Source organism: Porites lutea, chromosome 3 (genome assembly GCF_958299795.1).
Source record: "Porites lutea chromosome 3, jaPorLute2.1, whole genome shotgun sequence".
NCBI classification, from domain to species: Eukaryota; Metazoa; Cnidaria; class Anthozoa; order Scleractinia; family Poritidae; genus Porites; species Porites lutea.
In genome coordinates, this window is record NC_133203.1 from 17409836 (window position 1) to 17434138 (window position 24303).

Genomic DNA, 24303 nt, shown 5'->3' on the forward strand with positions numbered 1-24303 from the left:
CATCTTGCATGAATCTAGGGGGGGCTATCACGGATTAATGTTGCAGATCAAAAAGAAAATTATTCAGAATGACTATAAAATTGTTACTAGTTTTAATTTATTAATTAATTTGTTAATTTACTTTTTAACTCAACATGCATGCGTACGTCTGTGTTTGGTTTTCAATCCCTTGTCAACAGTTTTGTTAAGATTGGAAGTTTTTTCTGTACAGGTCGGATGCGTCTATGATAAGCTTGGAGACAGCTCTGCAGAGCGGCATATTGTGGTATCCCTCAGTAAAACGGAAAGTGTTCATATCCAGAAAAATATACCTTTTCCAAAAAAGCGGTTTGCCGTTACAACTCCGGTTTTCTAATCTGGCCATGAAAAACCCGAAAATGATGTCTTGTCCACTACGACTTCTTGAGAAGACCTGGCAGCAGTTCTTTTTGTGACTAATAAATTTATGTCGATCTTCTTGCGGTGTAATTTGTCTTGTTATTGCAAGAATAATTTTCCTGCTTCACTTGGATTGTTCAGAGCTAACAAAAGTGCATAACTTTTCGCTTGTGAGCTCACTTTATAATTAACTTGTTTTTTTAAAGGATAAACGTTAAAAAACGGAGGACACTTTATACGGATTGGATATTTCCCGGCATAGACCAATTTGTGGTCTTTTTCTAGCTGAATGTCAGTCTTTATGGTTCCCTGCTATGAGAGCTAAACATGTCATCGTGATTAAAAATCTTTATTTACGCACGGGCGTGCGTAAATAAAGATTTAATAGGACTTATATAGGGCAAGCATGTGCGCTATGTTATAATGCCTTTTGTCAATATTTTTTAAATATAATAATTGTAACAGCCGTCAATTCGATGCTAAAATGTTTGTCATTTTAACCAAAACAAATCTTACTCTAACTCGTTTAGAATACTAGAATTGCTAAGCGTTCTAGATATCCTGTTTCTGTAACATCACAGTTCCTCAGGCTCCTCGTCGGGGATTCCCGGTCTATTCTTAGGTGACTCTAGCAAAAGCACAAGTTTATTGACTGGTCGATCCAATACTGATCCAGTTCCGATTTGAACAGTCACCGATCTGACTTGGCCTTCATCATCACGACGTGTGGTAAGCACTTTAGCCATAGGCCACTTATTCCTACAAGAATTGTTGTCCTTTAATAGAACAATGTCGCCTTCCATGAAGTTTCTTCTCTTGTGTGTCCACTTTTGTCTCAACTGTAGGATCTGAAGATATTCTTTACTCCATCTATTCCAGAATTCGTTAGCAATATGCTGTACGCGCCTCCAGCGACATTTGCAGTAAGTGTCTTCTCGTTGAAACCTTCCTGGAGGGGGGAGAATGAGCTTGGTTTTACCAGTGAGAAGGGTACTTGGCGATAGTGGCAACGGTGAGAGCGGATCACTTAAGGTCTCGGTAGTCAGAGGACGACTGTTGTCAACAGCTTCAGCTTCACATAACAAAGTTCGCAACGATTCGTCGTTTAAGCTGTGACCATGCTGTTTCATAAGTGCTGCCATGATGTTCCGCATCGACCGAATTTGTCGTTCCCAAACGCCTCCGAAATTACTTGCAGTAGCAGGATTTCTGATCCAATCAATGTTCTCCTTAAGCAACTCTGCCTTAATTTTCTCATCATCCATTTCTTGAAGTGCTGCCTTTAACTCGTTTTCGGCCCCAACAAAATTAGTCCCTTGGTCACTGCGAAGTTCTCTTATGGGTCCTCTACGACAGGTAAAGCGCCGTAATGCTTGTAAGAATGAATCTGTTTCCATGGAGTGGGCTACTTCGATATGTACCGCACGACTGGCCAAACAAGTAAATAGGGCTCCGTACCTTTTAACTTCTTTCCTGCCTTCTTTGACATACCACGGACCAAAGTAGTCCACTGCACAGTATGAAAACTGTGGCGCGGGTTCAACACGGGAACTTGGGAGGTTGGCCATTTTCTGTTCTCCAAAAGTACCACGGAGATGTCGACACGTGACGCACCTTCATATGAAGTGTCTGACCGCAGCATTTCCATTGATAATCCAGTAACCACTTGAACGAAGTTCGTTTAAGGTGAGACCTCTTCCGCTGTGGTGAGTTTTCTAATGGGCGTGATGGAGGACCAGCTCTGTAATATGACCAGTCTTCGGTAAGATGACCGGGTTCTTAAGACTGTCTGAGAGGTTAGCCTTCTTTATCCGTCCTCCGACTCTCAACATTCCGCTGGCATCCAGGTATGGGTCAAGGGCGTTAAGGCTGCTACTTTTCTTCAAAACTGCTTTCCTTTCCTTATCATGATGACGATCTTTAGGCACACTTCCGGTCTGGGTTTGGAAATCTTTCAGAATCTTGATTTCTTTATCGAAATAATTCGCTTGCACCAGCTTGAGAATTTCTGTTTCTGCTTGTTCAAGGTCTCTGACCATAAAGAAAGTAGCCGGGCAACCTTCACATTCACGGTTTCGTCCATTAACTTGAGGACCGTCAACAGTTAGAGGTCTCTTGTCTGCTTTACTGGCTCTCATCTTGAGACGTCGTTTGTATTCCATACAAAGCGCAACTGCGCCCTTTAGGACTTGCCACTTGGAAAATCTTTTGAATCTGCTTAACATGTTTTCATGTTCTTCAATCACTGTCGCGTTAGCGGTAACCCTTTTAACGTCAGGAGAATTGTGGTCGACCTCGTTTTCGTATGAGTCTTGTTGAGGCCAATGATCTTCCGTCGGCCACAAGAAGTCTGGGCCCTTAATCCACTGCGACCTTTGCATAAACTCCTTAGCGTTCATCCCCCTCGATGCTTCATCTGCTGGGTTGGATCCAGACTCCACGTAGCGCCACTGGTCTGGTGAAGTGTGGTCACGGATGAATTGCACTCTATTTACAACATACACTTGGAATCTTCAAGATTCATTGTTGATGAACCTGAGGACAACCTTACTATCGGTCCGGTAGAAGTCTTGGAGTCCGTCATAGTCTAACTCTTCTTTTAGCATGCTTGCAACCCTTACTGAAACGGTAGCGGCAGTTAGTTCAAGTCTTGGAATAGTGACTGTCTTCAACGGTGCACCACGAGCTTTCCCCATAACAAGAGAACAATGAATTCTTCCGTTTTCATCAACCAGTCTGAGATAAGAACATTGTCCGTACCCGACTTGAGACGCATCTGACATATTATGTAGCTGAGCAGTGGCAATGCTTCCAAAATCAGGAGGCTGAAAATTTCTTGGGATGTTCAGCTGCTCTAATAGCGCTAACTGACTTCTCCATCTTCCCCATTTGGCAAGAACTTCTCCCTCGATTGGCTCGTCCCAGTCTTTTCCGTGACAGATCTCTTGAAGTATCTGCTTTCCAACAAGGACGACGGGCGCAATCAGCCCCAGAGGATCAAAGATCGAGCTTATAGTTGCCAGTATACCCCTACGGGTGCACGGCTTGTCCTTCAACTCTATCCTGAATTTGAATGCGTCCGATTCAATGCACCATTCTACACCCAATGCTCTCTCTATTGGTAACTTGTCACTGCCTAGGTCTAGGCCCTTGATCTCCTTTGCTCTGTCTTCAGCAGGTACTGACATCATCACCTTTCTACTGTTGCTTACAAATTTCGTTAGTTTGAACCCTCCCTTTGCACACATCTCTTTAACAGCTTGTACTAGTTCTACAGCGTCCTTCTCTGTCGGTACCGAACTCAGAGCATCATCGACGTAAAAGTTCTTCCTTAATGTTTCGGCAGCTCTTGCACCAAACTCTCTTTCACTGTCTACGGCTGTACGTTTCAAGGCGAAGTTAGAACACCCTGGAGATGAACCAGCTCCAAAGAGGTGCACTGTCATGCAGTACTCTTGAGGCTCTTGAGTTAAATCTCCATTTGGCCACCATAAGAAGCGAAGGAAGTTCTGATCTTCCCTTGGAACCTTGATTTGAAAAAACATTTTCTCTATGTCAGCCATGAAGGCTACCTTCTCCTCTCTGAATCTTGTGAGCACCCCAGTGAGCTTGTTTGTTAGATCGGGCACTTGCAATAGGTGGCCATTCAGCGATTCACCCTGGTAACGAGCTGAACAGTCAAATACTACGCGTATGCTGCCTGGTTTTTTGGGGTGGTAAACCCCGTGGTGAGGTAAGTACCAGGCCTTTCCTTCTTGATGGGGTAGCTCTTCAACCTTGACCTTTCGAGCATATCCCTTCTCTATGATTTCAGTCATGAATCTGACGTAGTCAGCACGATATCTTGCGTCGCCTTGGAGTCTCTTCTTAAGGCCGTGCAGGCGTTGCTCTGCTTGTGGACGGTTATTGGGTATCTGTACATTCTTTTCTCTAAAGGGCAGAGGCATCTCGTAATGCATGTCATCTCTATGATGGATTCCATCTTCTACAATCTTCAGGAACTGACGGTCTTCTCTTGATAATGCGACTCCGTGCTCCCTTTCAGCAAAGTCCACCTCAAACATTCGAGAAACCACTTGAGGGGTTAGCCGCTCCTTAATCTCTGTCTTAGCAATGATGTACCCATTCACGTTATCCTCTGTGTTGCTCTTAAGAATCTGAATACGGTTACAATGTACTTGTTTACTGCTCTTTTGGTTAACAGGACCGTTTACGTGCCATCCCAGTAGTGATCTTACTGCATAGGGTTCATTCTCATTCCCGCAAACAATGTCTCTTGGTCGCACTGCACTAGGGCAATTTAGTCCGATCAGGAGTCCTATTTCTACGTCTTCCATGTAAGGAGGTACGTGTTTCCTAACCATCTGCAAATGTGACCAGCCTTGCAGCTCTTTGGGACGAGGAATCTCATCACGATCTGCTGGAATCCGTTGTCTGACGTAGGTTCTCGGTAGGGGTACGATAACGTCGTTTTCTTGAAAGTGGGAAGCCATTAGCCCATCTACCGCTTTAGTATCGACTTCTTGGGTACCATGCATAGTAGTGAGCAAAAGTTTGGTTTCACTTCCTTTAACACCAAGCCTTCTTAACGAGTCTTCCTTAATGAATGTTCCACCACTCGCATTATCAAGGAGGGCGTAAACACATATCTTATTGTTTGGATTGTCCTTGTGGTACAACCATACTGGGATAATACCCATAGCAACTGGTACATCACCGGCATCTGTCACATTGCAAATTGCAGTACACACGTTAACGACTCGCTCTTCCGTTTTCTTTTTACTGGCTTCCGGTTTCTCATGTTGGCCGTTTCCACTTTCCATTTTCACCTCTTCTGATTTCCAACTGTAATCATGGAGTGACGTTGGGTGTTTCTTATTGCAGATCTGACAGGTTCTTTTACTTTTGCGAAGCTTGGCAATGTGTTCACAACTATAGCAACCAAAGCATAAGCCTTTCTGTTTGATACAGTTTCTCCGCTCCACTAGCGGTTTTTTAAGAAACTCAGCACATTCGTCCAGATGATGCGCCTTAGAGCACAATGTACAGCTGATGGGGTGAGAATTTCCTCCACTTGCATTCTTTCCTGCCAAGCCTGTTGCAAAGTTGGTACCCCTTCCTCTCTTGGGTTTGCGTTCGTTCTGTTTATGGTACTTGTCAACTGCGTTCATCGGTTTACTTATGCCTTCCTCGGAATAGATTGGGTCTGTCGCTAAATCGGCTTGCTCTGATACAAATTGGCAAAAGTCATTAAAGCTAGCTGTCTGTCCCTTGACACTCCTAATCCTGCTAACTCTTTCAGTCCACTTACTACGTAGATATCGCGGCAGCCTTTCCCATAACTGGCGCATAACATTGGCCGTGTTCAAGTCGTTCATGTATTGCATGCCTGTCATGGCGTTCCTTGCTTGCTCAAGGACAATGGAAAATTCTTGTAACCCTGTTCCGTCGTTAGGCTTAACAGCGGGCCAGCTCGACAGCTTGGCGATGTATGCACTTGCAATCTTGTATGGGTCACCAAAATGTTTCTTCAAAAGCCGTCTAGCCTCCTTGTATGAATCTTCGCCTTTCATTTGTAAACAACCCTTTATCAGTTCCTTGGCCTTTCCACTAGTGTATTGATCCAAGAAGTACAAGCGCTCATTAGAATCATCTCCCTTAGATTCTATGAGAGTTTCAAAGGCTGTTATGAATGCTGGGTATGACATAACATCTCCCGAAAACGTAGGTGGCTTGTGACTAGGTAGGAGACTCCTAGCCTGTTGGGTAACAATCATTTCTGAAAGTTCAGCCTGCTTCCTTTGAATGTCAAGATAGTTTTGATCTAACCCTGGACCTTCCACAGAGCTTGAATCCTTTCCGAAACTGCACGTACATTCCCTTTTAACATGTGGTAGCTTATAATCAGTGGGGGTTTCCTACTTGGCCTTATATTCTTCTTCCTTAATGGGAACACGCTTTGGAACAAAGGGTCGGGCAGTTGGGTTCATACTAGCAGCACTGACTAAAGCTGGGGTGGTTACAGGAGTGGTCGTTGAACCAACAATAGCTGAACTTTGGAACTTCACAGAAGGCACCCTTAGTGTAGCCTGATCGTTACATTGTACCCCAGGTGAGATGGTAGTAGAAAGTGAGTTTAACCTCAACATCTTCCAAGTTTTCATTCATTCCGTCAATATTTTTTTCCTCCTCGAATTTCTCATAAGTTTTTTCTTCTGCCTTTGCCTCTGCGATTTGCTGCCTAAGTTCAAGCTCTTCAGTAGCCATTTTTAATGCTTGTTTCTCTTTTAGAAATGATGCCTTAACCTCTAACGCTGCAGCTTTAGCTTTCCCTTCAATTAACTTTAACCTAGCAGATGTTACCGAGGAAAGGGAGTGCCTTGAGCGACGAGATGACTTAGATTTCACTGAGTGTGTATCACGTAAACCGCCACGTGGCTTATCTGCATCATCTAAAAAGCCAATAGTCCTTTGCTTTAGCTGGAGCACATCCTTATCACGAGTGCCAAACCATTCAAGAGCTAATTTAATTTCATCATCATCATCTAAGGCCTTGAGATATGCGTCATGTGCTTCTTGCACTTTAACAAATAGCTGATCTAAATGAACAACTTACGCACTTGTTTTTCGTTCTCAAAATCCGTTAACAAAGGTGAGACTAAGTTCATCTGCTTAGTTAAATTAGCAAGTGCAGTTTTCCGATTTTCCTTCAACTTTTGAATCTCAAATTGCCTACCCCTTTCTGTAGGAATCCGTTTTCGCACGTCCATGTGAGTTTCTTGAGCCAATAAACCGGTCAGCTGTGATATCGCACGAGGTGACGAGCAGATTGTATCGAGATCCATATCAACTTCCCGCCAAGTGCAAAGCTTCTCTTCATCAGGGAACTCCGTTTTCCCTTGTAAATCTTCTTCCTTGTCTCCTTCCATGTGATTCGTTTGTAGGTCAAACTGTAACAGCCGTCAATTCGATGTCAATTACACGTTTTATTCGATCCGATCAACTACGCTCAGAACACCGTTCGAATACAATACCGTACAAGAAATCCTTACAAACAAGCAAGTGTCTCTATCCGTAACCTTGAAAACTGCTGAAATGTCCGTAATGCTTCCGTAATGTTCCATTCCTTCGATGTGAGTCTAGTTAAACGATCCTTATCCGAGAAATAAAGGCGAAAATAACAAGCGATAAAAGCACATGTATGCCGAGGTTTGACCTAGTGTCGAATGACAACACCTCGGCGCAGACTGGGCCTAGTGCACAGGACACCTAGCATTTACAATAATATAATATATTTTTTAAACAACTCGCCGCGAAAACAACATTAATCGACCAGCCACACATTGTTTTTTTGTCCGTAACGAATTGAGAATGAGAAGGCGTTTTAGATTTTGTACTTACAATAAGGAATAAAAGTAAGATCGTTGTTTATCGTTTCGAGTCCTTCTTTCGTAGTAACAATTTTATAGTCATTCTAAATAATTTTTTTCTGCAACACCAACCCGTGAAAGCCCCCTAGACTCATGCAAGGTGCAGTTTGTTTGTTCGCATAAAATCAACGAAAATTCGTTACAAATAAAAAGGAGACAAAAAAATGTATATTTTCTTTGATACATTGAATTGCTGATTGCGTACGTATGAAGTCAAAAGATTCAAGCGGGAAAAACGAGGCTCTTAAAATTTAATCAAATGAATACAATTCTTGAATGGAAAACAAGGCTGGTGAGAGGTCTGCGTTTTAAAACTAAATCGTTCAATTCACCCGCCATTGACGGACGGTAGTCTCGCGTCAAATATATCAAAGAAGAAAGGGTAAAAAAGAATGTTTTTTTGTCAATATTTTTTTCCAATACAAAAACAACATTAATTGACCAGCAAAACAATCTTTTTTGTCCGTAACGAATTGAGAACGAGAAGGCGTTTTAGATTTTGCACTCCATGTGGTTATTATTGCTTTAATTTATAATTTTTCTCTTTTTTCTTCTCTTGAAAAACCGAGCTCGATAAGTCACTGAGCTCGATAACCATTTCTACTTTGTCCCCCCGGAAAAGTGAGAGGCCTCGAGCTCGGTATCGACAAATCGAGGCCGGTTGACATATCGAGCTCGATAAACTCGTATCGAGCTCGGTTGCCCAGAAAACTAAACTGATCCAAAAAATACACTCAAGCAGTTGCCTCCTCACCCTATAAACCCCAGATTCAATTTTCTAAAGAAAAGACAACTTACCGACAGGGCCATACATATTTGCAATCATTCCATCTGGGGTAACAACAGACTGAAACTTTATTCCATGGACACACTTGTGTCCATTGTAAAGCAACCTCTGGTTGACGGTGCCGGGCCTACAAATAGGGCGAACTGTTCCATCAACAAAAGCAAAACAGTTATTAAGTAGGGCTCCTTTACCGTGAACATCTTCGGCAAATCTTTCAAGATTGGCTTGGCTTAGTTGCTGATGATTCTACTGCAGAATGCGATGGCTGTGAGCCTGATAGATATAATCCAAAACTTGATTTGTAATCATACACAATACAGGAACCGGCTTAGCGAACAAGTGGACCATATCGCTGTATCGGCAATGGTAGCACAACCGCTTCAAAAGCATGCATATTCCTTCAGTTCCTTCGCATATTGTCCGTTGGTGACAAATTATAGCATCAGGAATCCGCAAAGCCTGAGAAAGCCTTGGGATATCAGTTTTCCTGAACCGAAATTCGGCCACACATTCATCTTCGGTCAGGGTTTGGAGGTCGAAATGTGGATACAAGTCACCCGGCAAGTCCAGTTTTTGTGGGCTGTAAAGGTCGTATAGTAAGAAAAATTCGACGTCATCGAGGACTTTCATGTCATAGTAGAGCACTATAAGCTCTCTCAATTCTTTCCAAGAAGCAATTTCTTCTAAATAAACATACCATTACCAAAACACTTGGAGCCGAGTCTGATTTGTTTACATCGAGTTTGACTTTGCCCTACTACACAAAACTAAATCAATTTGAGTTTTGGCGGGAGACGGCATAGTCGACCCAGTCTCTTTCGGTTGCATCCGCCACACCAGAGCTTCGCCGTAGTGGATCTGAAAGTCCCTGATGAACACCAGTGGTGAACACAAAAGATCTTGATGATATTCAAGTTTATCAAAGTATCACAGTTCATGGCATGGTTCTTTTTGGAGACAACAAAGCAGAACCTCTCCCTAACAAAACTGATCTTCTTGAAAAGGAAGGATCCTTTGTGGACGAATGTGGAAGTATTCCAATTACGATTTGGAACAAACAAATTGGAACTGGAGTGACAGACACTGCCTTCAACAAATTAACTGAAAACCTGCCGCTCATACCTCAACGAAAAATCAAGGACACAAAAGAAGAAATAAAAACAAACGAGATAACCTGTGATCACATTCAAAGCGTAGACATAACAGTGTTCTACAACTGCGTCAAAAGCGCCAAAAAGTCCAATTTCAAGAAGAATAAACTTAGTTTGGGTTTACGAACTGCCGGTCAAGATTTCTCATCAAAAATTCTACCAAAACTACGACAGCACGTGTTTCGGTCAAAAAAAAACTGTGCAAACAATATGGTATTCATTAGTTTTTTTTGTAATTTAATCGTAATAATAACATAATAACATTAATTTTTACTTACATTACCGACATTACAATTTTTAAAGATAATACACAAATAACTCATACATGCATGCACAGCACACACGACACACAACGACAGTATCAATACTACTAAACCCTAACAAGTATTTATCCGCAATTGTGTAACACCTGTCAAGAGTGCTTGCCATTTCCATATATAGTCGCAGCCTTTACGCGCTAAAGTTTTTAACACACAAACTTTATTCTAGAACTTCTACAACTGGTGCAGGGAAACAAGTGAACCGATGTGAAGTATAACGAATACAGCGAAGTATAGCGGTACTGAAAAATAACAATTAAACAAATACAAAGTCAAGATAAAACAACCTACAAACTGAACGAAAGCAATAAGGCAATCTAGAAATGCGAATGAAACAAACGAGATACTTACAAGACGATAGCGAGATAAGGACGAAAAACTAGGACGAGCAAAACCCAAACATTTAACTGTAAACCGGACCAAGCGCAGCTAAACGAAGAACTGACGCGAAAAATTACAATAAAAGCTAAATATACGATATGCAGAAAAATCCTAACACGAAGGACAAAGCTACGCGAACAATGAAAAACTAATTAACCAAACAACAGCACTAAAGGCGCGAACACGAAAATAACTAAGAACGCGGCGAACATAAAAATACTATAAAGGTAACGGAAAACATTCCTGGCGCTTACACCATAAGTGAAAGGACATTTTATTCTTCGATTTGGTAATGATGGTTTTTAATTGATAAAGGTTATTTAGTCTTGCCAAGAAAGCCTGTAAACAAGGGCTTTTTTTTCGTGCATCTTCAGTTATATATATACTGAATCAGGAAGCTTTGAGGCCAATTCGTTTTCTGAATTTCATGAATCAGAACCCAGAAATTGATGGCAGGTATTTTCTGATTACCGAAAACAGAAATCAGAAATCGGGACTTGGGAAATCAGAAATCGGAAATCACAAATCGGAAATCAAAAATCCGTCTGTCCAAAGGCACGTGACGTGACGTCATAACCTTGCAACCTAGTTCCCAGGCCCATGATAAAAAAACCCATTTTGAGGCTTACTTGTCCCCAGAATTCTTCGTTGCACACACGTCACAAGGAGTTTGTTCCCAGTGTATTGTGGCGGGTTTATTATTCGGTGGGATTACAAGTAAAACCATGAGCGTTATTGCTTCATTGGGAGTGAAGGAGGAAATTAAAAATATTCTTGACTCTGGTGGCTTCTTGAGAGACGTTCAACAGTACTTGCAGGCAAAATTTCGGCAAATACGCGGGATTTCGAGGCGAAGCGTTCGTCGATGTTGCCAAACCAACGGCCTGCGACGGTTTTCGGCCAAGAAGTTGACCAAAACGGAACAGGAAAATGCAGTAAAGAGAGCAAGCAAAGAGGTACATTTCTCCTCACTTTTTTTATCCCCATATTTGTTAGTTACCGTATGTATTCGAATTAGCACCCAGCCTTGAATAAGCGCCCACTCTCAAGGTCCAAAAAGTTCATTAACGCTTAGGGTGCTTATTCCAGTAAATATGGTAGGTTAAGTTAAGCTCAAACTTTCATTTTGGCTATCCCTCCTTTTCTGTCGGGGCGAGGCAGGAGGAAGGGGGGAGGACGCATGGGTAGGGTGCTCTTTCTTCCACGTACAGTGTTATTGTTCCTTATCAGGTTGGGGATGCATATGGTGCAGGAACACTTCAAGGCTATCTTAGAACAAAGAGTGTAAATATTTCTGTGAAGAACATCAACAAGATATTGAAAGAAAGCAATCCAACTGCTTTCACAGCCAGAAAGAGTGACACCCTTAATAAAACAAATCCCACCCCATACCTTTCGCCAAGTTTTGGTTATAAAGGGCACATCGATCAAAATGAGAAACTCGTTATGGTGTGGTGCATGCTGTTTTCAGGGATGGATTTAGTGGTTCTATCGAAAACTGGATCACCCTACCATCAAAAAACCCTATCCAACTGTACAGCCAGTTTTACAGGTATGTCATATAAAATTAATATTAACCTAATTCAGTATAATCCCATAAAGATCATTTTACTCATCCAAGTTTGTACAACCTGTGCATGGTGGATTTGACTGTACTAAAATTCAAACTGGAAATTATAATAAGATCAGTGGTGGATGCAAGTGGAGGCCCCCCCTATTTTTAGACAAAACTACGGCCGGAAGGGCCGAAAAATTTTTTTTTTTTTAGACCTCCCCCTTACCTCAGGGTCTGGATGACCAGGCCACCTCCTTTTCTCAAGGTCTGGATCCGCCAGTGAATATCAAGTGTTGTTATATAGCTGGGATTTCTTCCCCAACTGCATGCGGTCTCATTGGTTACTTCAAGGTCACGTGATGATATCTAACAATAAAATTGTTTCCCGCCAAAAGTTTCTGAGCGGGCAACATTGCAAAATCTATCACGTCAGTGAGTAAGAGTGCACTGTTACCCGCAAATGTTGACCAACGACCGCTGTTTCGATTTGTTTTCACATTGCGTCTCCTAATGTCTTCATTTTGCTATATATTAACAAATCACTTAATGACTGGTCCCTCGGGAAACATTGAGATTCGAGGGAAACAAAATTAACTGTTTCCCGAGGGACTACTCATTAAGTGTTTATTGGTCTGCTGTTCTTGGGCCACAAATGGTGTATAAAAACTCGTGTTGGAAGTCATACAAGCCTGTCACCTTATTATCATTGCTTATTTTTGTTATTGTGATAAAACAGCTCAAGTTTCAACTGCACTTTTTCCACATCGAGAATTAAGAGTGAGTCAATGAGTCATAAGTCATGAGTCAACACTATTCTTAACGTAATCCTTGAAACCTCACTCTAACAAACCTGCATGGCAGGCATTAAAAGGGGAAGGGAAAGGGGGAATTTCCAAACTCTAACTTTCACCCTAAATCTAACCCTAGCCTGACTCATAACGTGACTTGTTACTCATTGACTCATAAAACAAGCTTTCTCACCTGTTTTTGGCAGGTATATTTATCGATCTTAGGATCACTCTCGTGAGCAATCGGCTCTATTTAGGACCAACCCCCCCCCCCCCCCACGGTAAAGCATTCAACTAGACTTGTCATTTTTTGTTTCTCAATTTATAATTATGGGCTTTGGAATTTGGGGGTTCTGAAAAAATGTTTAAAGGATTCTAAATTAAAATCGTGATGACTGTTTACCCAACCTTCATGGATCGCAGATACATAAAATTACTAGCTGTAAATGGTATTATGTGGTGCTTCAGATTTGCATGGGTTGCTTTAATTTTTTTCTTAATTTTTCCTTTATTTTGTTTTAGGCTGCAACAATAATTTATTACTTATGATAAAAAGGCAGATTGTTGAGGACAACAAAAACTGAACCAAAACGAAAATTCAACTGAATTATAATTATGTAATTAGTCAAAAAAGAGAAATAAGGTGGTCCTGTGAAAGGTAACCTTCATTCTAGCCTAATGAAGCATTAATCGCAATATTATTATTATAGTACTGTTATTTCAGTTCAAAACCGGGAGGCCAGACCAAAATAAAATGCCATGGAGAGGGCATATCAGGCTACATGAATTAACTATTCGGCTAAGTTTTACAAACCTGTAGTATGAAATTTAACTTTGAACATTCTCTCACACTGCAGACCCATCCTCATCAAGACTGGCATCTTTGACCAGCTGCGCGTTGACTTGGGTAGGGAATGGGTCTTGATACTCTTTATCCAAGAATTATTATCAGGATACAGACAGAACCAGGACAGGCCATCACATGTAAAAACTACCTCCAAACAGAACTTGACCATAGGAAGAGTCTGGCCTGAAGTCAATGCAAGGGTGAATTACCCAATTAAAAGGATACTAGTTGATTTAGAGGAAAAAGGCATTCTTGATATGAACAATGAATGTATCCAGTTTTGTGTTCTCACTTCACTTGTCAAGTTGCTAAGGTTGGAATGCAGAGGTTTGTTGATGCTTGGAACTTCCACAGGATAAAAGGTTGGGAATATGTATATGTACTGACTTGTCTGAGTATAACCTGATTGTTCACATCCTGATTTATAACTACTTCTGATTATTTGACCCAAAACTGATTTCCCATCTCTATCAATCAATGTAATTTAACCTCCTGATATAGTGAACCGATAATATGTTACTCAAAAAGGGGCAGGAAGTAGGTTGCATATTGTGCATGTAACAAATTTATGTGCCAGTCCTTTAACCTAAGGCACCTAAACCTTTAAAAAGAACCTTAGGAAACAGTTGTTACTAATAGTTATTATAGTGCAAGGTTTTTGATAAGAGGCCAGGACTCTGAATGTAAAATAGTCATCAAGTGTTTCTTGTTTTCCAGGAAGGCCAGGAAATGCAATCCCAGCAGTAGTATAGGAGGGATGAAATTATTCCCTTTTTTGAGCAGGAATCTCATTAGCGTGAGCAGGAATACATTAACGCCGATGACGTCATAGGCTATTGTCTTGATCTCATGAATAAAATGCGCAGGAATCTCATAAAGATAAGGTCATGTGCTATTTTTATCTTGTGGCGGTCATGGTTGGTATAACCAGTTTGACAGGTTTTAGTTATTTTCGGAAGATGATGTCATATGTATTCCGGGGTACTACGATGTCATAGTTGTTAACTCAAGTCCACGAGTTATCGGAAATAGAACGAAAAATTTAGAAGTTATTGTTGATTTTCAAGGGCAGATCGGGCAGAAAGGGCACCTTTTTAGCCTGTGTTTTTTCCCTGGGTGCGCGTGGAGATCTCCCGTGTAAGTCGTGCGCGTCGAGTCAGGAAACAGGAATCTCATTAAGATAAGGTCATGTGCTATTTTTAGTTGGTTTAGGATTTCTAGTTACTTTAAGGTCGATAAACGTCTTCGTTTTCGATTGGTTAGTTAGAAAATGAGAAACGTTTTTATTGGTTAATTCATACTATCTGAGGAGCAAAGTCAAACTTGTCTGTGACTTAAAATCACGGAGGCGTAATGTAATTATGCAAGTCCTATTTCCTGCTGGTGTGATTGTCCTAGTTCCGGTTCACTGACTTTTGGCGGGCAAATCGTGCATATTAATGAGGGCAAAGACAAACTAGCTCTTGTCCTATTTGCTGCTGCTGTGATTGTCCTAGTTCCCGTTCACTGATTTTTGGCGGGCAAATCGTGCATATTAATGAGGGAAAAGGCAAAATAGCCCTTTTTTTACACTGCAAACAATGTTTTACTTACCCCTCTCCTTTTCACAATTTTGTTATTTTCCTTGCGCAATTTTTTTATTCCCATTTTTCCCTCCTCCTCCTCTTCATTTCTATTGTTTTCCCTCCACCACCACCGCCACATTTCTATTGTTTTCCCTCCTAAAGGCTAAAATCAGACCATCACATTTGAGTTTGGCCATATAGGCCTGATTTTAGCCTTTTGGCCTTTTCGAGGAAAAACGATAAAAATGAGGAGGTGGAGGAGGTGGAGGAGGAGGAGGAGGAGGAGGAGGAGGAGGGAAAACAATAAAAATGAGGAGGAGGAGGAGGAGGAGGAGGGAAAACAATAAAAATGAGGAGCACATGACCTTATCTTAGTGAGATTCCTGTTTCCTGACTCGACGTGCACGACTTACACGCGAGATCTCCACGCGCGCCAAGGGAAAAAACACAGGCTTTCTGCCCGATCTGCCCTTGAAAATCAACAATAACTTCTAAATTTTTCGTTCTATTTCCGATAACTCGTGGACTTGAGTTAACAACTATGACATCATAGTACCCCGGAATACATATGACATCATCTTCCGAAAATAACTAAAACCTGTCAAACTGGTTATACCAACCATGACCGCCACAAGATAAAAATAGCACATGACCTTATCTTTATGAGATTCCTGCGCATTTTATTCATGAGATCAAGACAATAGCCTATGACGTCATCGGCGTTAATGTATTCCTGCTCACGCTAATGAGATTCCTGCTCAAAAAAGGGGATAATTTCATCCCTCCTATACTACTCCCAGCCATAAAGAAAAAGGAGATTAACTTCTTAGAACCCTAATGAAGAGCATGCCATACAGATGTTTAAAGCACAAGGGGGACAACTACAGCGGGAGTGGCAAGTTGGTTGTGACCCATTATCTGGAGACGATATTCGTCAGCAGCAGATGAAACATTTATTTTCTGAAAGGCATTGTTTTGAAGATATATTTACTGCTGTTGTAAGTGGAGATCCCTCGCCCTTTAAGAGGGGCTTAGAGTATTTCATAGGGCTTACATATTCTTCGTAAAGATCAACTTTACTCCTTTACTGGAGGACATTGTTAAGCTTTTTAAATTTTCCTTTAAATCCCACCCTTCCTGAGTTTTAGTTAGAAGAATTTGGTGGAAGATTGAATTAATTTCATTTTTTTAATGTCCTTTGTTCTTTCTTGATTATGTTTTGATATTGCAAGGCAAAATTTGAAGCTGGTTACACTTTCAACTTGAAATGCATGGAGGTTCTTAAGAAGAATTTGATTTTGGTGAATATTGGCTTGAAAGGTTCAGACATTGCCAGATCTCATACCGTGGGAACTGGCTACTAATCTGTGTATTATTACCACAAGACCCACTTAGACAGAAAGAGCACACCGAGCTTTAAAATATGCTTATGCTTGATGTATATAGGGCCAATACTGAAGAAGATACAGCCATTGTTGATATTCCCATAACTATAATACACGGACTCATACCCAGTCCCTCACGGCATGAAATCGGGTAAGCATAACAAACAAAGTAAATACAAAGTAAATTTTTTGTATGAAGACCAATATAACAGCTGTAAAAATGGCCTTCTGCTTTCCCTTAAATTTGAATCAAAGTTTAAAGAACTTTAAAGGGTTAAATGCTCAACTTTCATTTTAACATCTCTAAGTGATTGAACATTCCTTTGTACTACTGATTCATACCACAATGTACAGTTTTGACTAAAAACTCTTTATCATAATGTGAACTTTGCAAAAATGAGTTTGGCCTCTTTCACAACATTGCACCTAGTTTTTTTTCTTTTTGTGCCATGCCATCCACCCTTTACATATCTAGGACCAGGTCTTTAACAAAACACTATACTGAGTCACTCATTATCTTCACTTATTGATGGAATGGCTGATATTTTCTCCACCAACTCTCTTGCACCAGACAGCAAACTTGGGTATTGTGGGCGCCGCCTCTGTTTGCAAAGAGCGCACATTATCTCCCCTCTCTCAAGTAGCTCACTGATACAGGGTATACAGAAGATATGGTTACAGCAAGAAACTGCATAAGGTATTTCATCTTTTGGAGCAGCAAGACAGATTGGGCATTTAAACATATCTTTAGCAAATACAGCTATATCCTTATAAACTGATTCAGGCCCTTTTAACATAAAGGCATGTGCCTTGCTGAGTTTCTCATCCATGTCTACCATCTTTTGCATTAGTGGATTCACCGCTTCCTTAATTCCAGCTGTGAAGTTGCACACTGTCTGTCTATTCTGCTGCTGCTGAGATGGATCATTGTCAAATGGAGGCGTCACAATGGCAAAGATCTTCAGTGTCCCTGACCAGTATTTGCCTGTTTAATTGAACTGAGATGATCATATCATATTAAAAGACCGTACTGTACCATACAAACGTATGTGATGTAACACAACATTAGATAGGTAATAATAATATATTCCTCATTTTTTGCATTATCATTGTCCTCGGAAATTCAGATCTACGTTGGTGTACTGGTATACACTTGCCAAATCCGAACAATTTTTGACATTGTTTTTGAATAAGCATAATATCATGAGTGAGGAATTATTTTGGTATTTAGTTTTTGGCGCGAAATTCAGGTTAACTTTTGTTATGTAATGTGAACTAACAAAGGTAAGCTTGGAGTATTTCGAGTTCTTGATACAATAAACAAGTTAAAAAATCCCACGATCGTGAGCATAAAGCAAAGTAATGGTATGCTGGAATTAGGGTATAGGAAAGGCAACTAAGTTCAGTAACCCCTAATTGAGGAGGTATTCTATAGTGTTATTTTATTTCTCTACTAACCAATTCTGCCTGGTGATTCATCCACTACCAGGTTATTGCTGTCGAACAATTGGATTTCTGAGGGGAAAACCTGTAGGTCAGAGGCTAGTTTCCTTCTAATGTCCTCGCAATCAGTGCCATCGCCGCAACAAATGAGTACGTTCCGAACTGCAATAATTTTCTTGTCTTTCCACTGCCCGACCGTTACCTTGAAAAACCATGCTGCAGCTGAGTCTGTACATGTTGCAGAAGCCGCTGTTGAAGGAATGGGTCGTTTCCCGCCATGTCTTCTACCATTTTGATCCTTCAGTTTCTTCTTGCTGGCACTTTTACCTGCACTAGCTACCGAAAGTCTATATGCCGATCGTTGTAAATCGTCGTCTGAGCTTTCTTCTGACAAGCTTAAATAGTTAAGATGTTTGACGCGCTTTCCTGTGTGACTTTCCTAGTCCCGCGAAGGCCCAACTTCCACGTGGTAGGTGGCGAAGGGGTCAAGCACGGGAAATAAGCCATTTTCATCTGGGAACACGTATGTGTCTGTCATGTCCTTAAGCCAAATAGACGCAGTTGCATGTAGGCCAAAGAGAGAGAGAATAGCTTTGGCTGTTACATTTCTTGTTGCCAACGTTCGGCAAGCATCACAAAACTACGTCAACCGATCACAGCGTCAGCTGTCATGATGTTGTCATGATGACAATTTCAGAGACGATTTCATCGGTTGAAATCGGTGCAATGTATGTCAAAGCCTTATCATTGGTAGATAAGTTTTCTCTCCTCGCCGCCGTCTCCTTCAACTCCTATTTCTCCTGCCGTTTTTCGTCTCGTCCCAACCCCTTCGAAGGTCTCCTAAAATACAACCTCGTTCCCAGGGTATTCTCGCTTTCCAATATGGCGGCGGCAGGAGAGAAGAGCCTGGCACACAGCGAACTAAAACGATCGCTGATTGGTGCATTCCCTAGTGCTTATCACCCTCCTTATTGTTATTTTTTTTTTTTTTTCGTTTTTCATTTTTATTGTCAGTTCGCGCTTTTGTTGTCTTTGCTAGTTTAGCTTATGATTGCAGTATGATTACCACATAACATACCCAAGTTTTCCAATTTCTTATTCCATATTGTAATTCAAACGTTTTAAACCATTTTTATAAGGCAATGTTATTCACTCTGTTGCTATATCTTATCCAGCATAATGTTTACGTCTTTCTTGAATTTAACGTCTTTGCTAAAGAGTTATTGCATGCAAGACCTTGAGGAAGAAAGGCCGTGCCTTTCGAATTTAAGAAATGATTGAGAAATACCCCTTATTTTGGGGGGATCACTTGATTTTTAGGAGAACAAAAGGGGGGATCGGAAGTAACTGAGAGCCAAAAAGGGCGACCACTGAAAATTTTGGAAGGATTCAGAGGGAAAACCACTCAAATCTGCTTGGAAAATGAAGACATGGGGGGATCACTTCAATGAAATGACATTCAAAGGGGGGGGATCGGTTAAATTTCACAGTGTTTAGCCCCAAATCCTCCGACCCCACATCCCCCTCCCCCCTCAGGCGATAATTAATGACTGGTCCTAAAAACCTATTGTTTTGTGACGTTCTCATTACCGTTGCCGCCTTGTTTTCGTACAGTCCCTATGCTCAAGCACTTGCGCATTTTAGCGCATCCCAAGAAATGCCAAAACAGTCCAAAGGCTGGAATGAGGCACGTGACGTGACATCATATTCCGGATGCCAGATTCTGGATGGCGGATACCGGATGGCGGATGACGGGATGACGGGATGACGGGATGACGGGATGACGGGATGACGGGATGACGGGATGCTGGGATGCCAGGATGGCGGGATGCAGGGATGCCGGGATTCCGATTTCCGATTTCCTAAGTCCAGGTTTCTGATTTCTGTTTTCGGCAATCAGAAAATACCTGCACTCAATTTCTGGGTTCTGATCCACGAAATTCAGAAAATGGATTGGCCGCAAAGCTTTCTGATTATACTGCCTACCAACAAGCAAAATATGATTACTGCATAAATTGTCTTTATGTAACTTTTTCCCAAATAATATATCTTAAGCTGAGAAGTGATTAATAACGCCCTCCCAATTACTACACCATTTAATAACTTCTGTCCAAAAACTCTGAGTAATGTAGCAAGAGACAAAAAGGTGTTCAAGGGATTCATCCGCCCCATCGCATAGAGAACATCGTAATGATAAAGAAATACCAATTTTGTTTAAAAAATCATTGTTGGCCAGATATCTGTGTAACAATTTATATTGAAATTCACGTGACATAGTGTCAAGGGCAACCTGGTAGGGTAAGCTCTAAATTTCTTTCCAGTGTAAATCATCATTTCCAACAAATTCAACATATTTGTTTTGCACAGTTGGTATTCATTATTCACTTCCACTTTAGAAGCTATTTTAGAAAAATACAACAAAGATAATAATGAATCGCAAACAATAGAAGAAATCAATGATGATAAACTATGTCAACTTATTTTGACGACAGGTATTAAATTACGTGTCAACAGCACGAACACTGTACGTGGCACTTCCTTTACTTAACTTTATCATAGTCAATAAACTGACGTGACCTTTTTGTTGAAAACTGAGTGGCATACTACATTGGCTTCCATTTAGGGGCAAAATGACTGGTCTTTCATCTGACCCCCTAAGATGGTCATGTGATATTTGTCAGAGGATGGCTAACTTTGACAGCTGTCAATTCGTCTTCATACATATGGCTAATATAACGGACAACCTAGTGTCAATATTTGTGCAAGATCTAGTGAGACATTTGACATCATGTCACGTTTTGTGGGTGTACAGACGGTCGTGTCCAGTCGTACGCTGACCTCACAACTAAGTTTTCTTTGATCTATAGGTTTTCAATTTTCCTTAGCCATGGGGCTTCAAAGCACAAGCGGAAGCGCCTTTTTTTAATCTATTTAACTACATCATTGTGCGTGTTGTTTTCAAAAAACTATTCGAGTGGATGCATGTTTAAAAAAAATGCATTGCAAGGTACTAGTTTTTGTGTTTTGTTTCCACTTGTGGAGAGATTGATCTTCGTAACATATTTCTGTTTCCTTTATTTAGGTTTTGGAAAATCAATGTGGGATTCAAGATGTGTTTTCAAGCTCCTGATTATTTTGATGAAGAGGAAGACAAGATTGTCATGAGTAGTCTTGTGTGCTGGTTGCGAATGGTGATTACAATACAATACAATACGCTTTATTTAACGTGGTCAATGTTCTTAGCTAATTAGCTACTTTACAGACATGCCACGAAAAATATATAAATAAACTAGAAATAATAGTAGAAAGAGACGATTTCTCATAAAAACCTATATTAAAAAATATATATACAGTTAAAAATTATTAAAACTACGAGTAGATCACGAGATTATTACATAATGATGTTAAAACTAAGCAAAATGTATTTACATGTATTTGCGCGATTAAAATGTAAAATTTGAGAAATCCAACTTAGACATTAAGTTCTTAAATGTTCTGATATTATTTGCGGCACGAAACTGATCTGGAAGAGCGTTCCAAATCTTAGCTGCAGTATAACGCCACGATTTAAGTCCATAGGTGGTTGTATTAACTTTGGGTAGCTCGGGAATGTGTTTTCCTGTAAGATTATAATTAGTTGATCGTTCATGCAATAGCTCTCCTATTCCTCTAGGGATTTTATACCCATGGATAGCATTGTAAACACCGGTGGCCATTTCAACATATCTTTGATTAAGTGGGGACTGCAGGTTTAAGGCTGGTTTTCACTAGCGACGGAGTCGGAGTCGGAGTCGTAATCAGACGCGTAGAGCTTATGATCTAGTGAAAACAGCGTTCCGATTCCGCTTACGACTCCGTCGCTTACGTTCCGCTTATGATCTAGTGAAAGCCAGATTGTCGGAGTCGGAAGCAGAAGCGGTAGAATAAACCAATCACAATGCTCGGTCATAGTCCCGCCAAGTGGCACAAATTTTGGCGCCAATCGCGCCATACAGAAAAGAAAACATGGCCGACGTAGAAGAGCAGCTACTGCTGTGGGCTCTTTTGGTCATTATTTTGCGTCGGCGATGACGCCGGACAAATTCAGAACGAAGGAGAAAGCGTTTTTGGGTTCGAGATATATATCGTCGAGCAGCACAAGGAGAGTATGCGAACTTGATGAGGGAATTGCGACTGGGAGATCGTGAATTTTATTTTCGGTAGGTGTTGTTCAATGTTCAATGTAAGCTTAATTTCTTAAACGTAGGTACATCAATATAACGTTGTTTAAAATTGCTATAGTTTCATGTATTTTGAGAATATAGTTACAGTAAATTCCTTACGTTTTAGGTACATACGTATGACGCCTGAACGGTTTGAACACTTGCTCAGCTTAGTGGGACCCTTGATAACTAAGGTCAACACAAAGATGAGACAAGCCATCAGCGCTGCGGAAAGACTGACTTTAACCCTTCGATACTTAGCAAGCGGTGATGACCAGCAGAGTATCAGCTTCTCGTATAGAATTGGCAAAACGACAGTGAGTCACATTATCAAAGAGACACTCAACGCCATTTGGTATAACGCATTAAAGGATAAATATGTAAGCCCTCCAAAATCCGCCACAGACTGGAAGAACATTTTAAGGGACTTTGAATCCGTTCGGCATCTGCCACACCGTATTGGGGCAATTGATGGGAAACACATAGCAATGCAATTTCCCAAAAACAGCGGTCTTTGTATTTTAATTACAAGGGATGGTTCAGCATTGTGTTAATGGCTGTATCTGATGCAAGTTACAATTTCATTCTGGTCGACATTGGCCAATACGGTAGTATAAATGACAGTAGTGTACTCAATAACTCTGAAATGGGAAAGGCCTTTGAAGATGGATCCATGTCACTACCCCAACCAGAACATCTTCCAGGATGTGGCTTACCTCAACTCCCCTTTTACCTGGTAGGTGATGAAATCTTTGCACTTAAGCCCTGGTTACTGCGTCCCTATCCAGGCAAAAATATTAAAGAGGAAGAGAGCATATTTAATTATCGTTTGTCTAGAGCCAGAAGGGTTATTGAGAACTGTTTTGGAATTCTTGTTGCAAGATGGAGAATCTTTTGCAGAGCAATTCAAGAAAAAGTTGAAACTGTCCAGGCAATTGTACAGGCAGCCATTTGTTTACACAACTACCTGAGACAGACAGACACTGCTTCTTACTGTCCGGCTGGCTTCGTTGACAGCTTCGATGATTTAGGAAATATTCTGCCAGGAGAGTGGCGCAGAATGACTTCAGCTGATGAAGATTCCAGTGCTCTTCGCAACCTACCTGCTGCAAGAGGAACCAGATATCGCAATTATGCTTTGGATGTCAGGGAGGCTTTGAAAGCCTATGTTAATTCAGACCAAGGTGCTGTTCCCTGGTAATGGGATTACATTCGTAAACGAGGTCCCATCTGTGAACCCTAGGTTTACTGAAGACCTTATATCAGATCTGTATCCCCATGTAAATCTTCTATTAGCCTTCAATGTCTGTGACAAACCCTTTTCCTTGTAATCTCCTCCCCACTCCCACCCCCCACAATCACACGACCTATAACTTAGGGGAGAAGATAATCAAGTGTTTAATATTATTAATAAAGTCCAAAATCACATTGAGATTCCAGGTACAAAGCAAGTAAGACCTAAATAGCCTCAGCACAAAAATGGCCTCTACCGTTGTCAAGGCGGTATTGGCTATAAATCAGTCTATAAATAAATGCAGAGGCAAAAACTTAAATAAAACTTATTTTCAGCTGTCATTTTTGCATTTAGTTCAATTTAGAACATGTTTATCAAAGTGTAGGAGTTCAGATCTTTCAGTGGTAATATTATTTATTGTAAGAACAGTTTTCAAGTCAATTTTAAGTTAACTGCGTGGCCTTGTATAACTGGTCAACTGGAATCTCTGTAAGACTTACACAACGTACACACAAAGAAGCTGGTGCACTATATACCAGGTAAATAGGAAGTCTCGAGTTACGTCACAAAGGACACAATGACGACACAATAACAATAAAATTCACCCAGTGAAATGACACAATAGTGCATATATTGACTTTCTATATTGACCATCACCCCAAAAAAGAACTGATGGAATTTCTCATCAACTTTAACATAAATCTTGAATCTATGCATCATTATTAAAATAGTATACTCCAAAAGGCTAAGTATTTTATTTTGAAGAATGAGGATCTTTTAATTTAATGTAGTTCTTGATCACAACTTTCCTTTAAAGGTTTTGTGCTGCAAAAATAA

General features: G+C 40.8%; 2 protein-coding genes across 2 annotated transcripts; both read right to left on the bottom strand.

The window, feature by feature from the left end:
* Nucleotides 1-953: 953 nt before the first annotated feature.
* LOC140931726 (uncharacterized) lies at nucleotides 954-1946 on the bottom strand. The gene has a single exon (XM_073381482.1). It carries the CDS (start codon nucleotides 1944-1946, stop codon nucleotides 954-956), a length of 993 nt encoding a protein of 330 aa, XP_073237583.1.
* A 945-nt stretch (nucleotides 1947-2891) lies between these two features.
* On the bottom strand, nucleotides 2892-6155 carry LOC140931727 (uncharacterized). The gene has a single exon (XM_073381483.1). It carries the CDS (start codon nucleotides 6153-6155, stop codon nucleotides 2892-2894), a length of 3264 nt encoding a protein of 1087 aa, XP_073237584.1.
* Nucleotides 6156-24303: the final 18148 nt, after the last annotated feature.

Excerpts from the sequence above, each read along its gene's own strand:
- LOC140931726 (XM_073381482.1), bottom strand. The coding sequence starts at position 1,946 with ATGGCCAACCTCCCAAGTTCCCGTGTTGAACCCGCGCCACAGTTTTCA.
- LOC140931727 (XM_073381483.1), bottom strand. The coding sequence starts at position 6,155 with ATGATTGTTACCCAACAGGCTAGGAGTCTCCTACCTAGTCACAAGCCA.